The sequence below is a fragment of the Sitophilus oryzae genome, unplaced genomic scaffold (assembly GCF_002938485.1).
Source record: "Sitophilus oryzae breed Bouriz unplaced genomic scaffold, Soryzae_2.0 scaffold_1801_pilon_pilon, whole genome shotgun sequence".
Classification (NCBI taxonomy): domain Eukaryota; kingdom Metazoa; phylum Arthropoda; class Insecta; order Coleoptera; family Curculionidae; genus Sitophilus; species Sitophilus oryzae.
The window spans coordinates 1631443-1648983 of record NW_022146504.1 but is presented as its reverse complement, the minus strand read 5'-3'; the positions used below and the strand labels follow the sequence as shown (position 1 = coordinate 1648983).

The 17541-nt window shown below is 32.4% G+C and overlaps 1 protein-coding gene across 2 annotated transcripts in view; it reads left to right on the top strand.

Annotated features, from left to right (window-relative positions):
• LOC115883009 (cardioacceleratory peptide receptor-like) overlaps positions 1–17541 on the top strand; it is a 115745-nt gene that overhangs the window by 7512 nt on the left and 90692 nt on the right. For both annotated transcript variants that reach the window (XM_030901281.1, XM_030901280.1), the window contains exon 2: positions 1620–1806. In XM_030901281.1, the coding sequence (XP_030757141.1) occupies positions 1633–1806 (174 nt within the window). In that variant the 5' untranslated portion in view covers positions 1620–1632. The remainder of the gene's footprint in view (positions 1–1619; positions 1807–17541) is intronic.

Genomic DNA, 17541 nt, shown 5'->3' with positions numbered 1-17541 from the left:
ATTGTAGCTTTCTCTGGGCGGTATTATGTTTTGAGTAATTTGAAGGTAGATTTTTACAAATAACTTTTAGATGCCTGTTAAGTACAACTTTAACGCATCTTCGAAAAAGTCTAATACGGGGTGGCGCCTCTCATACGCCGCGGAAGCTCCAAGGAGAACGGTAGTTTATATCGAAATGAAATTTTGGCAGCATATGTAGGTTAACTGAAAGCATTTTGTAAAAATATAGAGAATTATACAGGATGTCCCCAAAAAAAGTTACACATCAAAGTTTTGTTTTTTTTCTAATGGAACACCCGAGGGAACACCCTATATATTAATTGATTTTCGGATTCTAGGAAAAAAATAAAGGTGAGTTTTATTAAAGAAGCATATACCTAAAATCTAAGGATTTTGACATATTTCACATTTTGTGAAAATTAAATTTTAAATTTCGTTAACAGCTACCTAAATTTTAGTTGACCTTGTATAGCCTGATATTTAATTACAGTAACCATTGTATGTTAAACCAAATTAAAATTTGATCCGAAAAGTTATACAGGGTGAGACAAAATGAATATGGAACATTGGTCACATATAAAAGCAAGTTACTTGTTTATTTTAAAAGGAATACCCAATATATGATTCCGGTGTTCAATGGGGAATTCATATATCTTCAAAATATTATTAAGGTTGCCTTCCCCTCAGACAAAGATTTTCTTAGATATTTTAATTTTTATGATTTTGCGTCAGTAGATCTTTATTAGGTACAGTCCTGCTCATAGAAAAGTAGGACGTGTAATATGTATTTTAAGTAATTAGAACACCCCATATTAATTACAAGTTTGTTACCTTGATATTATGGATGTCACTCAGCCGTTTGCCATTATATATTAGGGTCCCTGCAACATAAAAATTGGGTATTCGTAGTTTTCATAATGTAGTTACCCTAATTACTTATTTATTTATTTTTTCAAAACATAAAATGATATTTTAAAACTAATTTTATTAAAGCCACTTAAATGTTATGTAATCATATACAACGCTGGTCTATAAGTTGGGACATCCGTAACTCTACCCTAAAAATATTCGATAATAATATCGAATCTATAAAAGGTAATAACTCATCTTTACCTGTAGCCTCGAAATAGCAGCTGATTCAAATTATACAGCAAAACTTAAATAATCACCATTTCTAAAAGCTGGGATACAACAGAGCGTCAAAACAAAGTGAGGTTAAGCACGGAGAGAGTTGACAGAAGCGATGTTGACAGCGCCTCCTCAGAGCGATAACAGGATTGTGTCGAACGATAACAGGGTTGGCGACTAGGGAACGTAAAAATTACGCGTCAAATAAACTATCCGGCCTGAACGAGAGGGAATCCGGTGATCATCATCAGACATCATATATTATATATAGACATCATATATTATATATAAAAAAGACATGTAACGAACTAAAAACGTTACAAGATAGATCTATAATAAAATTATTGTAACCATGTCCCAGAGTTATCTAAAACTTAAAATATTTTTCTCTTTGATAGAAGTCGGAAAATAATTATATTTTGCGGTTTGAAAATTGAAACTACATCAATTATGTTTTTATAGCATTGACTAAAAGATGGTTTTATTTACAGTTTTCGAAGAGTAATGGCACATCTAACAACAAACTCTTTCATTATGAGTGTTGAAAATAAATCCGCCATAGATGAAGTTTATCCTTATGTGGACGTGCTCAATAATACATCAGGAAATTCAACGGTAGTTTATAAAAACTTTTCAATGGCCAGCTCATCAGATTTAAACTCATTCTATTTTTATAAGGTAAGTAACTTAATATTTCTTAAATTTATTTCGTCTTTACCGAAATATACTACAGGGTGGTCCTAACGGTAATCGGGAATTGCGACAGCATATTCTGCAGATAAAAATAAGTAAAAAAGTTCATATAAATTTTGCCACAAAATACTTCATTTTGGAGATACAGGGTGTAGAAGTTTCATTTTTATTTCGATTTTTTGTAATAGTTTCTGAACTAACCTCGATATTTGGATGAAAATTGGTGTCTGATTTTAGCATGAAAAATTCGATTTTGATGTCAATATGACTTCTACTTGTAGGGAGCGCATAATAAATATGTTGATTAAATATTTATATGACTGAAATTATAAATTTAGGAAATTTTCACATTTTTAAATTATTCAAAATTTTTCTAGAAAAGAACAATTGAACCTTTGACACAAAAACATTTCCAAATTTATTATTTCAGTCTTATCTAGTCAACATGCTTAATTTTTGGTCAATGATGATGTATATTATTGGATATTTAAATTACAAATATCTTTGGAATGGTTACTCGCTGGATTTTTATCAGAAGAACTGTTTGACATAGAAAATAACGATTTTTTTTCTCTCAATAGTGTAATTGCCACGCCCTTTCTAATTTGAAGTTCAATAAAACACAAGTTTACTTAATTAGGATGAGTTGCATAGAGGCCACTAGCTTTTTAATTTTAACAGCCGGGTGGTCGGGGTTCAAAGATATTATTAAAAGGGCGCCACGAGATTATACTCTATGAACTCGGCATAAAAGGTGTTACTATTAAGTAGACTTCAACACTAACCTCGAACTGTTGAGTGTAACTACCATGAACTTCAAATATGCTATAACTCGTTAAACTTAAGTGACTCTAAGTTACTATGAGAGTAGACTGCAAATAATACTACTAAAAATGTTTAAGCAATTTATTAAAATATTAAAAGTTAATATTTAAAGAAATGGTAATGAATAAACGTTGAAAAGTAGAATAAAATTTAAATCAAGAAAACTAACTAAAAGTATGACGTCATAATCCCCCTTACTTAAATAAAGTACAATATCCTGGGTGGATTACAAATATCAAACTAAATCTAAACTAAAATTGTACAGTCTTACTCTATTCGATTGTACTTGAAAACTTCCTCCAGCTGAGCTACGGTGTATAGCTACAGGGTGGCTACGGCGGTGCACAGCAGCTCGGTGTACTGTCACTGGAGCCCACGGATGTCAGCAGACGTACGGATGCCGGCCAGGTGTAGGACTTCAAAAGGTGAACATAAAAAACCTTAAATAACATTGGTTGTCTTAGAAAAGAGCCTCAGTTATAGAACAAGGACTAGCACAACGTGTAGGAGTTAATAAAAGTAGTAAAGAAGGACTAATCAAATCTGAACTTTACCTCAACGAGGGTTTAAGATGTCCAGCGGGTACCTCTGCACGGGCAACAGGATGGAATTCTGGACTGTTCTGTGCACTACGGTCTGGATCGGTCTTCTTGCTCTACAATTACGAACAACCAAATAAGACTTAAGAAAGATAATACTCAACTAATCTTTCTACACCACGTGGGCGTGGAAAAGTCGAAAACCAGTCAACAATACGAATAAAAATCAGTTGAGCATTGACTTAGAATGGAAGCATATATAGCAGAAGAATTATAGCATATCTTGGAACTATTCGGGGACTTCTTGGGCACGTGGAATCGGAATATCGGTCGGAGAATTTGGCTATTTTAATCCCATTGCGGAAATTGGTCGGCGGTCCATACAAATCAACAAAATCCAACCACGTTTCTGACCAAAGGTGTTTCGGAAGCCTTAATCCTTCTTTACGAAGACCTGCTATTCACCAACAGGGAATGCTTCACGAAACGGCAGCCAGTTGTTCACGACGACATTCGGACGTTGGGTACACAAGAAGTGATGCAAGGATTCGATTTCCTTCACAAAATCAGATTTCAACCGGAAATCTCCCTCCAGGATATAGATAGAGAACTATATATCTTGACTAGCCCAACTCACAAAAAGGCATAAATAAAAAAATGATGTTTTCTCCTCAGCCATATTCCATATCCGGTCAATGAACGAACTAAACTCAGAAATTCCACAATTAAAAGAACGAATTGCACACTGCGATCCACATCAAAAATAACCACTTTAACTACGAAATTTTATCTGATAATTATAAAATTTCAATAACCAAAACAAAGGATAAATAAATCCAAAAACATCTGATTTGATCTGACAGTGACAAGTGACGGAGGTGATGATCAAAGATATAGTTTCAACATTGCATTTCGTTCGTAAAGTCGTTTTTTATGGCTATCATGGACAAAAAGCCTACTGCTGGTCGCAATGAATCTAAACTAAAGAATCCAAGGACAAATAACACCCGAGAGCAAATTGTGACTATAGTGTGACCAACGGATCTGTAGCTACGGGGTATCGGCAGGGGAATGCAGTTGTAAACAAAACACGCCCAATTTCATTCATAAAATAGGCATGGGCGTACGGTGTTATATGAAAATAATGTGTATCATAAATATAATACTCAGATTAATATTTTTTTTCAAAAAACTTTATGCTGTTTGAATCGTTACTGTTGAGTTAGCAGATAAACACTAAAAGCTTTTATTAAAGCTCTCTTAAATATTTTGAATCATGTTATTATTGTGTTGTTAATATAATAGAAGAAATAATTACAGCTGGGGGTTGGAACCTTTGGTGTTACACAGCAAAATAAAGCACTAAATCAGTACAATACACCAAAAACACTTTTAATTTTACACTGGACGCATGTTTCGCTAACCATGTCTGCCATCAGCAGATGATCAAGACTGAGTCTTGAGGTATATTTATTTATATATCTGTACTAACTATATCTTTTTTTATAACACATAATTTTAGATATAACTATTTCCAGCAAAAAAATCTTGAAAATAGTTAACTTTGGAAGCGCAAACAAAACATAATTTTACTCACCAGTAGATCCAATATTGCCTATTACACCAGATATGGTATCGCTCCGCCAGCAGTTTTTAAAGGTTAGGTCATTGTCTACCCATATGTTTCATCCAAATAGATAATACTTGGCTATATTTTCGAATTTCGCGTATATATTTATATCTCTCTCTGCAATATAATGGGCCGCTCCATTAATATTTATCTGTTATTTTGACATTTACGCCAAAAAATTCATTTGATTTTAATAACCCCCTAAGCGTTTCCCTGCAAAAGGAAAATTCGATTCTTCCTGCAATTTTTGCAAAAGCTTTCTAATTCGTTACCACTTCGAAAAAGTCGTCGAGTTTTCGACAGCAGTCTCGTGGTCGTTTCTTTCCAGAGCTGGATATCATTTTATCGGGGTTAGTTTTCAGCCTTTTTTTATCTTCTGTGTGAATCTTTTATAGCCGATACGCTAACTCCGGTATAAAAATATCCGCTCAAGTTTACGTTTAAGCGGCAACTAAAGCGAACTCTCTGTAGCTTCTTCATCGCAAACCCTATTATGAACACAAGGAAATAAACCAAATGAGATTTCATCCACGTTATTATTAACATACCTATATAAATTAGCTATTATTTCTCTTGTCTGACTATGTAGCGTCTTACCCTTAACAAATTTATTCATTTTAAAACACAAATATACGATCAAACTTGATATTAATAATTAAAAACTACGAACGAAAACATTATAACAATATAACAAAATAATAAAACACAACTTAACTATCAAATATACGAAAATATAGGAATAAAGTTTAGGATAACCGGTATAAAATAATGAAATAAAGTAATAATGATCAAAAAAAATACACCGCCACTGGATATTTCAATAGTATTCAATATTCCTACTCTTTTCAGAAGAGACCGTGAAGTTGGGGATAAAGCAAGCGAATAGGAAAGGCGTAAAAGCCATGGCCACCGCGTGGTAACAAATCCTGTGACGTACTCTGGCCAATGATGTTCAATGAATAGGCGGCCATGCGCGGCGATGCCGGTTTGCCAATGATATCGTTAAAAAATCTTCAACTTTCATAATAAGCAGATTATACAGAATGAAAGAAATAAGTTATTAAATAAAACATATCGAACAACATGAACTACGTTAAAATTCCTTAATCATATACGTCAGAATATATGCTAAACACATTATATATAATAAAAATATATTAAATTTATAGTTCATGTCTGGCAATTTTGCAATTTTATAGATAAACGTGGCAATATCGATTTTTTTTTCTCGCATTCCTTCCGTAGCTTCAGATCCGCTGGTCAAACAGTATGCCATCAAACAGTGCCGTGGCACATATTTTTCTTAACCTACCTGTTTGAAGCAATATTTATATTTTTTGATAATTGTTTTGACTACGCCTATGGTGTATCATCCTAATTAATTACGAAAAAACGTATTAAAATGTTAACAAAAGGTACAAAACTAGTATCGACGTATACATATCAAGTACATATAGATATTAATTGAAATTGAAGAATAATTATCGAATTCAATAAGAAAACGCTAAAAGGTTGGAGTGGACTGTTTATTTACCTATGAAACGTAACTCCTGGCTCTTTCTTATCGCTGCTGCTTTTACACTTGAAAGCTGAACAACTAATCACCATTATAATAAAGTTTATACAAAGTTTACTACACACAAACTATTAAAAATCGCTAAAATTGTCGCTGGTGACCAAATGATGACTCATTGTTTGCCACCAAAACAAAAAAAAAAGTCACAAATTCTGCTGCAGCCCGTATAGGGGCGTTACATGTCCTTATATTCTTTAGTCACTGGCTGGTCGGCATCAGTGACAATATATGTATAATATCGCGGTGTATATCGGGTTGCATAATCGTAAAATTTAAATAAAATAATATTTAACAATAAAATTCTAGTAAACATGATGCAAAAATAATAGTTATTTGCGATAATTTATGAGCCAGCACACAGAGGTCGTAGCGAGGAAATTTGACTGTTACATAATACAGGTACAGACCAAAAGTTATTACTCTTCAAAACATTTAAAAAAACATGTAGGTGGCACCCCCTACAAGTAGGAGTCACACTGACATCAAAATAGATTTTCTCTTGTCAAAAACAGACATCAGTTTTCACTGATATCGACCTGATATAAACCGCAAATATCGACGTTAGTTCAGAAAAAAATTTGGAAAAAAACAATTAAAAATTAAATATCTACAGCCTGTATCTCTCAAACCAAGTATTTTAGAATATACATGTATAGCATTGGCATTTGTAGCTCCTAGAATACAGAACTTGGAAATTTTGTTCAAGTGATAATCTAATACATACATTAGATTTCAGGAACATATTTTAACTTCTACAGGGTGGCTCAAAAAAGTGTAAGTGGATTATTGGAAATTATTTCTTTAAATGGAACACCCTGTATATTATTGCATTTTTGGCTTCCTTTCAGATCACTTTACGTAACCTTAATATATGAGTAGATATATTTCGATAGTTTCAGAGAACTGTCCTGAAATCAAAACTATATTAGGTGTTTACTTTAGATGGTCTGGTACTTACTTTGTTATAAATATCAAAATTCTACGCCAAATTTTGTAAAATATAAAATAAATTTTCATCGTTTTTTTTAATGGATCACCCTGTACATTATTTTTTAGTAAATGGAGAATTAAACAATAAACATTTTTTGTATTTAGAGTATTTCAAAATTTTTGACAATTTCGCAGATATTCGCGGTTTTTTATTTCATATGGCATTTTCCATAGTAAACTTTTATCAAAGCCACTCAATGATTTTTCTCTGGTAGTTTACCGTTGAAAGAGCCATATGAAATAATACCGCGAGTATCTGCGAAACCGTTAAAAATTTTGAAATACTTTAAATACAAAAAATGTTCATTTTTTAATTCTCCATCTATTAAAAGAATAATATGCAGGCTGTTTCATTTAAAATAACGAAGAAAAATTATTTTATATTTTAGAAGGTTTGGCGTAGAATTTTGAGCACCCTGTATGATTTAAGATTACAATATTTATAGCAAAGTAAGTACATACCATCTGAAGTAAACACCTAATATAGTTTTGATTTCAGGAGAGTTCATGTATTTTTAATAATTTTTTTAAAGAAGTTGAAAAATATATTTTTTTATTTATTTATTAATATCTCTGAAACTCTCAAAACTTATTTAAAAACATCTTAAGATTATGTAAAGTGATCAGAAAGGAAGCCAAAAATGTAATGAAATATAGGGCATTCCATTTAATAAAAATAATCCTGATCCACTCACACTTTTTTGAGTCACCCTGTAGAGGCTAAATTATTTTCCTGAAATACATCCTAATACATAATTTAGGTTTGCACTTAAACAAAATTGCTAAGTTTTTTATTTTAGGAGCTTCAGATGCTCTACGCATTTATTATTGCCGGACCCTGTATAACATCTATTTTTCTTTTCTGTGATTTTGCCATCTACTTGTTAAATTCAAATTATGTGAGTCAAAACTTTTGACTCTCTATTTTTTCTTCTCTCGTCAGATTTCAACTAAAATAAGAAAAGGCTAAAGCAGGGCGCCCATCCCAGAGTCGGATCGGATCGGCACGGCATCGCTCAGTCCGGAAACGTTCAACACCCGCTCACCAAATCGGTATGCTTCAGTTTATCAGTCGAAATATAATTTTTGTGGCGTGTAGTTTATTTAAGTTCGGATTAGAATTTTATAAACAATCCTTAATAATTTATATAATATGAGCTCTTCATCTTCCGACGAAGATGATATGATAGCGTTGGCATGCCTTGAGATAGAGAAACAAAATAGGATATTTTGGGTCCACGAAATTAACCTCAAACGAGATGTATTTGGAGAGTTTGTGAACCTGTTTCCTGATTTATTAAGAAATGACCAGAAATTTTTCAAATATTTTAGACCGTGCGTCGCAGGAATTTTTTGTTGAATTGGTTAAGATATTACCTTTAAAACGACAAGATACTAATTTTCGAAAAACAATTTCTCCTTAAGAACGTTTAGCAGTAACACTGAAGTAAGTAAAACTATGTTTATTTTAATTTACCGAACAGTATCAATTAAAAATTCTTTATCCATTGCAAACAATAAATAGCACACAAAATAATCAACTACAAGGTAGTACACACTGTTTACATCAAACACAACGAGAAAACTGATCGGACAGTCGGAATGTTTTGCCCTCTCTACCAAAAAAGACTGATTCCGAAGCCAACTGTTGCCGAGCGGGACTGAAGCAGTGCGCGGATGTCAATCTATTTCTACGTATTTCAAATCATTCAGACAGGACTGTTTCGTGCCGATCCAATCCAATTCAATGGGCGCCCTGCCTAAACCTCTGTGACGGATTCATGTCTTCAAAAAAGTCGTCTGGGTATTTTGCTACTTGCAGAAAATTTACAAAACAAAATAGTTATTTTTTGTAAACACCACTGCGTTAATCCAACGAAGAATAACTTGTCAGCGGTATTTAACTAGTAAAACAAATTTGCCTTAACGGACAAAAAAATGCTTAACCGTTTCGGGAAGTACATAGTACATATCATCCCGTCGTCGCGTCGGAAGCAAAAAAAAAGAACAAAGACACACCGCACTAACTATTTTATTTTGTAGATTTTCGTACAGTGTTTTTTTTTCCAATGTATATTTTCTTACAGGTTCCGAAACAGCTCCGGCTCCGGCTCGGGAAACACTAGTACTAGGGTTCAGAACCGGGAAATCCCAGCACCGAAAGTATCGAGATTTCCCTGTTCTTTTAAGACATCGAAGAACCGGGAATCGAAATTATTAATTCCCGGTTCTTTCGGTACTTTCGGGACTCGGTAGCAATAATTAAAAAAGTATTTTCTTATATGCGAAAGGTCATTGATACTTTCTAGCGGTCGAAATCAAACTCTTCTAAATAATAAGTAGTGATGCTATATTATTATTCTTCCTTTACTCAAGTTCTTTTGAAATTCCTATAATGCTTATTAACAATTATTATTGAAGTTTAAATATAATATTTTTTATTTAGTATAATATTGATAAATGTATTAGTTATGTTTATGTTATGTTTTATAGGTATTTGCATTTTTAATTGAAAATATAAGTTTTTTTCAGATTTAGTTAAGGTGGTTTATGTTGTTTGATGTAAATTTTAAATTACCTATATTTTTTTTCGTTTTTTTTTTCTTCGCTTGAATTCATTTGTGGTCTTGTTAATTTTCTTATGACTGATTACTTAATAATTTGATATTATTTTCATTTAAAACTCAATGTTTTATCGGTTTTACTTTGGAAAGTCATCCCTTGCTTCTTGATTGATAAACTGCACAATCATTGAACAAAAATTTCCTAGTACCTACTTACCGAAATTACCGACAAAACCGGGAAATACCGGTTTCTTAGAGGCAATGTCCCGAAATTTCCGATTTCGAAAAATAGCTCCTTTTCCGGAAACACTAATTAATACTCCCAATTAGAGTTCAGAACCGGGAAATCCCGGTTTTGAAGGTATCGGCCGGGAATTCTCGATTTCTTTTGGCCATCACAGAACCGGGCGTCGAAGTTAATTCCTGGTTCATTCCGGATTCGGTAACAATAATTAAAAAAATTGTTACGTCAGAAAGACCTTTAATTTATCTAGCGGTCGAAATCAAACTCTTTTAAATAAGGATTGATGCTATTTCTTATTAATCCTGCCTCTTTCCTTTTTTGAAATTTCTATAATGTTTCTTAGCATTTATTGAAGTTTAACTATGTTATTTTATTATTATTTAGTATAATGTTGTTCATTGTATTAGCAAAGAATATTATAGTTAAGTATTAGTTTAATATATGCAACGTTTTAATAAATATTTCCATTTTAAATTTAAAAATGTAGGGCTTTTTCCTCAAATTTAGTTAAATTGATTTATGTTGTTTGATGTGAATTTTAAGTTATTACCCATATTATTTTTATTGCCTGTGTTCATGTTAATTTTCTCCTGACTGATTACTTAATAATTTGATATTTTCATTAACATCTCAATTTTTATCGATTTTACTTTGGAAAACCACCTCTTACTTTCTAATTGAATGATAACGAACTGTACCATCATTGAACAAAAATTAGTTAGTACCGAAAGTACCGAAAAAACCCGGTACCTAAGAGGCCCTACCTAATACCAATTTACTTTAACGCGGCCCTAATATCTTTGCTAAGTTTAATTGAACTTCTTCAACGAAATCTTAATTTAATTGAACTTCTACGAAATCTTAATTTTATATACAAAACATAATATCCATTTGGAAATAATTACGAAATTTCGCCGCACCATTTCATAATCAAATCCCTAAATATAAAGTTTCAACGTTATCCGCCGATATGGAAACTCAACTGTGCAAGAAATAACCATCAAATACATTCCGCCCCTAAAGATTATTGACCTAAATCCTTTCGCCCATTCAAGTGTTTACAAGTAATCCAAACCCATTACAAGTTAGTAAATTAATCTTTAGTAAAGTTTCTTCCTCATACTAGCCGTTTTGTCCGCTAAAATTAACGTATCAATTAACCATGGAGAATTTATTAAGTCCTCCAGTAAGTGCTGGAGGGATAATTTTGAAATTAATTAAGTAAAATGATAGAGAATATTTTAACAAATAACATAGATCTAATGCAAGAATATAATGTGCAATATCTACCGTATGATCGAAAAAAACGGCGTCAGCGATGGCTATGAAATGAAGATGGCTGTCATATTAAGTATATATAAAATTATATGGGGAATGTCAGCAATGTTCAATTCCAAACCAACTAGACGTAGTTTTTTTTTCGATACGAAAGAATAAATCCACTGAGAGAATAAATCCACTGAGAGAATAAAAGGTCACACACAGTATCGTCACAATCTTATGATATACGTTTAAGGTGTTGATATACGTTTAGGGTGTTGATAGGGGTCCTGATATATTTTAGGGTGTGTGTTAAATAAAAAAACAATAAAAAAACCATTTCTTATTTTCAAACTTCAAGAAACTTCCTGCATTTATTATTATATTTATCAATATAACTTAATTATAAATAATAAAGGTTTAATATTGCACAGGAATAAATACACACAACATAAATAATACAAAAAAATATTTTAATAATAATAATTTCAGTAGTTTACAAACCGAAAATATCGAAATCGAATTTCTCATACCAACAAATACCCAGACACCAATTTTCATTCAAATATCGGCGTTAGCTAAGAAATTATTTGGAAAAAATCCTTTATATTTTCCGAAATAAAAATAAAATTTGTACACCCCGGCCCCCTATCTCCGAAACGAAGCATTTTAGGACAAAAATTTATAGGACCTTTTTACTTATTTTTATCTGCAGAATATACTGCTAAAGTTTCTCATATACAATTCGGACCACCCTGTACAGGATGGCACCTCTCATGCGACGAGAGGAGTCTCCAAGGAGAACGGTAGTTTATATCGAAATGAAATTTTGGGAGCATATGTAGGTTAAATGAAAGCATTTTTAAAAATATATAGTTTCACAGAGTGTCCCAAAAAAAAATTTCCCCATAAAGTTGGGTTGCAGTTGGTTTTTTTTGTAATGGAACACCCTATATATTAACTGATTTTTGGATTCTAGGAAAAAAATAAAGGTGAGTTTCATTGAAAAATGTAATATGTTTCAATGAAAATGGAAGGATTTTCAGATTTTACATTTTGTGAAAATGAAGAATACATTTTCAATAACAGCTTGGAAAGTGCAATAACGTGCACTTTCCCATGATTCTATGCTCTTAGATAAACTTTCCATCATATTACAACTGTTAAATATAAGTCCTGTAAGTATTTGGAATCGATATCTTTGTTGACTCCACCGGGAACAGCCGTACAGGGTATGTTCAACGTCATCAACTGCGCCGCAGTATTTGCAAAGATCAGTATTGGACCTTTTTCGTTGAAAGAGATAGCTCGGATGCATGCAGTTCTCTGAATCCTACCTAGCTTTTGTATCAGTCTTTTATTTTTCGTCACCTTGTGCCACGCTGGAGCCGCATATAGAATTTGTGAGTGCATTACACCCATGAGAACTCGCCTTCTAGATGATCTTGATTCTCCGATATTTGATAAAAGTCGAGTTAATAAACGTGTAGTGTTCTCGATCTTTTCTATGGTTTTATTTATATGCTTAGCGAAAGTTCTTTTGTGTCTAGCGATACGCCAAGGTACTCTAAATAGTATTCTTAATAGCTCGCTTTGGCATAATTATAGTGTCTGTTATCTGAAACATTGACAGCTTTCTTTTTGTAGTAGATAAAAGAACGGCTTCGGTCTTCTGCGGGGCCAACCTCAAGTTTCTGCTAAGCAGCCATTTGCACGTTCTTATCAGCGAGGTGTTAACAATACCCATTAATATGCATTCATTTTTGGCTACTGCTACCATCTGCAAACTCTATTAATGTAACGCCTTCAGGCATTTCTACTTTAAGCAAGTCATCATATAAAATGTTCCACAATGTAGGACCCAAAACTGAGCCTTGCGGAACACCACTATTAATGGTTAGCGTTTTTATTGAATTCTCCGCTTCGATCTGTATTGACCGATTTGAAAGATACGATGGTATGATATTGATCAAATTCTTCTCTATGCCTCTTCTATCTAATGCCTCTAAAATGTGTTGCCACGAGGCGCTGTTAAATGCATTTTGCACATCAAGGGTGATGACTGTACAGATTCTTCGGTTCTGGAGAGCAAAGTTTGCTGCATCATCCGCTATTCTAAGTACCTCACGACACATCAACAGTTTGTCGACCCTTTCTAATGCCGTACTGCTTTTCGGACAGACTTTTATCGGGCTGCGAGAGTTCTTCTTGTAGCTTTCCCAATATCAAATGGTCGTATAGTTTTCCCTCTACATCCAGTAGGCTAATGGGTCTATATGCTGTTGGATCATGAATTACTTTATTTCTTTTCGGAAATAAAATAAGTTTAGCTTTCTTTTAATCAATAGGAAACTTTAATTCATAAGCCATTTGGTTGTATACAGAGGGTATATACTTAGGGTTTAATTCTGTTTTAATTTTTAATACTTCAGCGGGCACTTTTCCAGGTCCAGGAGATTTTTTATTTTTCATCTTATCACAGGCTTCTTTTAATTCTTCTTGACTAAAACTAATTTTCTTATTACTAGTAGTATCGTGTAGTTACTACACAGTATCGTGTTTTGGAAATAAATTACTGACTACCTTCTCCGTAAAACTCATAGTGAGTTTCGGATTTGTTTTGAATCCATATAATTTCTTCATTACAATTTTGTATCCATTTCCAAATATATCACAGTCAAGGGTATCATAAATTGTTTTCCAACAATCTTTTTTAGCTTTTTTAATGGAATCTCTAAGTTTTTTCTTTTGAACTTTATATTCGTCCCAAAGTTGGGTAGAAATGTGCAAACTTCGGTGAGAGTTTTTCAATAACAACTATACCTAAATTGTAACTTACCTTGCATGATATTTATTTAAATAACCATTGTTTTTTAAACCAAATTAAAATTTGACCCGCAAAGTTACACAGCGGGAGACAAAATTAATATTGAACATTGGTCACTTTTAAAAGCAAGTTACTCCTTTATTTTAAAAGCAACACCCAATATATTATTCTGATGTTCAATGGAGAATTCATATATCTTCATAAGTGGCTGAGATATATATTGATTGTTAATTTAACAAACATGAAAGGATGTAGAGTAAAATACGAAACGGTAACAAAAAGATACACGTTTATAACATTTTAATTATTACAGAATTAAAACTAGATATAAACGTATAATTATGTGACAAAAATTAGGTAGATGAAATCAAATAATCAAAATGCTTCCGTTTTTCTGTTCATTGCATGAAATTATTCTCTTTTCAAACGAGAGATTCTTTCATGTTAAAAGACATGTGTTCGATGTGGGCACTTCGAAAAGCAGGCACAGTAATTTCTCTCATGTTGTCGACAATAGTTGGTAGAGTTTTGCACTGAGTAAGCCACTGTCTTTAACACATGTCGCCATAAAAAAAGCCCAGACTAGGTAAATCAGGAGCATTTAAGTATTCTATTAATTAGCGAATGCACACTGCAGTCACCAACTAACTAATAGAATCATATCTCTTCGATCTGGTGTATGATAAGTTTCCATTTTTGGCAAATTTCTGAGATTTTTTTTTTTATTTTAATTGACACAAAATGATAACTAGTTGTTAAAGTTGAACTAATTTAACAACTATGTTAAAGTAACGTCAGAAGACATAATATAATATACTGGGTGTTCCGTTTAAAATAAAAGAATACTTGCTTTTAAAGGTGACCAATGTTCAATATTAATTTTGTACAGGATGAGGTAGAACTTTTTGGGGTCAAACTTCAATTTGTTTTAAAGTACAATAGTTATTTTAACTTTTAGCTTTTATTGAAATTTAAAAATTGTTCTTCATTTTTAGAAAATGTTAAATATGTCAAAAATCTTACATCTTAGCACAGAATATCTAGCTACGCAACAGAAAAATACTCGAAATGAAAGAGCTAAAATTGCACAAATAAAATACTAGATGGCGCGACAATATCATAATCAGAATATAATTGAAAATTTTCAACTTTCAGTTTTGGATCGACGCTGTGGATCGACGTAGATCGACGGCACGTCGACGGCCTTGAAGCTCGGCTAAAAATGCACGGTTGCCAGATTCAAACAGACTTTAATTGGCATCCCATTCTTTTTCTGGTGTATAATAATTTCTTTCTATTCTTCGTTTCTTGTCAGATACACTTATATTAATTATTCGTTTGGTTTTTAAAATAGTTTTAATTTTATGTATATTATTAGAAAACATATGCTCTCAAAATACATTTTTAATATACGCTACTTTATTATGTTAACTAAGAAAATAACTTTAACTACCTTTAAAATTAATAATATACAGGGCGATTGATAGTGATATTTATTAATGCTGAAACGTTAGTAATGAAATATACGTTTAATAAAAATGGAAATGATTTATTAAAATGCAGTACAAAAAATGTTAATTGACTAAAAAAATACTATAATAACAATTTTTTTCTGTTTGCTACGTTATTTATATAGACCTAGGTAGATTTTAAAAAGTGACACAGGTACAATTAATAATATATTAGTTCGGCATAAAAATTGCCGTCACCGACATCGTACAATAAATTAAAATTCATAAAATAAATTAAAATTATTAATTAAACAAATATTTATAAAGAAACACAAGTATATCAAATTTGGGCCCAATGGAACGCCAGGAAATGGTATCGTAATATGGTACTACATTATGGTACCCCTTGATATGCTTCATGGTAATGTCATCAAAAATACGCAAATATAATCAAATATGAGCCCAATCGAACGTCAGGAAGTGGTATCGTAATATGGTACTATATTAAAGTACCACTTTATATATGCAACATAGTAGATGCATCATAGTACCATCATATTACAATGTCACCGAAGATACTTACTATACCAAGTTAAGCCCAATCGAACGCCAGGAAATGGTATCGTATATGGTACTACTATGGTACATCTTGATATGCTTCATGGTACCATAAAATTGTAATGTCATCAAAAATATGCAAGTATATATCAAATATGAGCCCAAATGAACGTCAGGAAGTGGTATCATAATATGGTACTATAGAAGGTACCAATTTATATGCTCAATCGTGCCATCATATTACGATGTTACCGAAAATACGTAGTATACAAAGTTTAAGCTCAATCGAACGCCAGGAAATGGTATCGTAATATGGTACTACATTATGGTACCCCTTGATATGCTTCATGGTACCATAATATTGTAATGTCATCAAAAATACGCAAGTATAATCAAATATGAGCCCAATCGAACGTCAGGAAGTGGTATCGTAATATGGTACTATATTTAGGTACCACTCTATATGCATCATAGTACCATCATATTACAATGTCACCGAAGATACTTACTATACCAAGTATAAGTCCAATCGCACGCCACGAAATGGTATCGTATATGGTACCTCTATCGTATATGGTACCTCTATGTACTATTATGGTACCTCTTGATATGCTTCATGGTACCATAATATTACAATGTCACTGAAGATACGTAATATACCAAGTTTAAGCCCAATTGAACGCCATGTATCGTAATATGGTACTATATTACAATATCACTTGATATGCTTCATGGTACCATAATATTGCAATGTCATGAAAAATACACAAGTATATATCAAATACCGTATAATGTAAATATTACAATATAAATTACACAATAGCAACACTGCATAAAATTCTTTTGAATTTCGTTTGTAGAAAACTGTTTTCTTTTAAATTTATCGCCCTCTGTTATGTAGTAGTGAAACTACCACATCAAAATATCTGATTTGGAGACAGGCTTTTAAAGCCTGTCTCCTTTTGAGATCTACGATTTTATACATGTAACGACGCGACGCTTCTGTTGCGTAGCTAGATATTCTGTGATCTTAGTCATATACTTCTCTAATAAAACTCACCTTTATATTTCTCCTAGATCCCTCGAAAATCAATGAATATATAGGGTGTTTACAGAAAACACAACTTGATGTGTAACGTTTTTTGGCGATACTCTGTAGAACTCTATATTTTTAAAAAGTACTCTAAATCAACCTACATATGCTCACAAAATTTCGTTTCAATACAGTGATTCTCCTTGGAGCCTCCGCGTAGTAT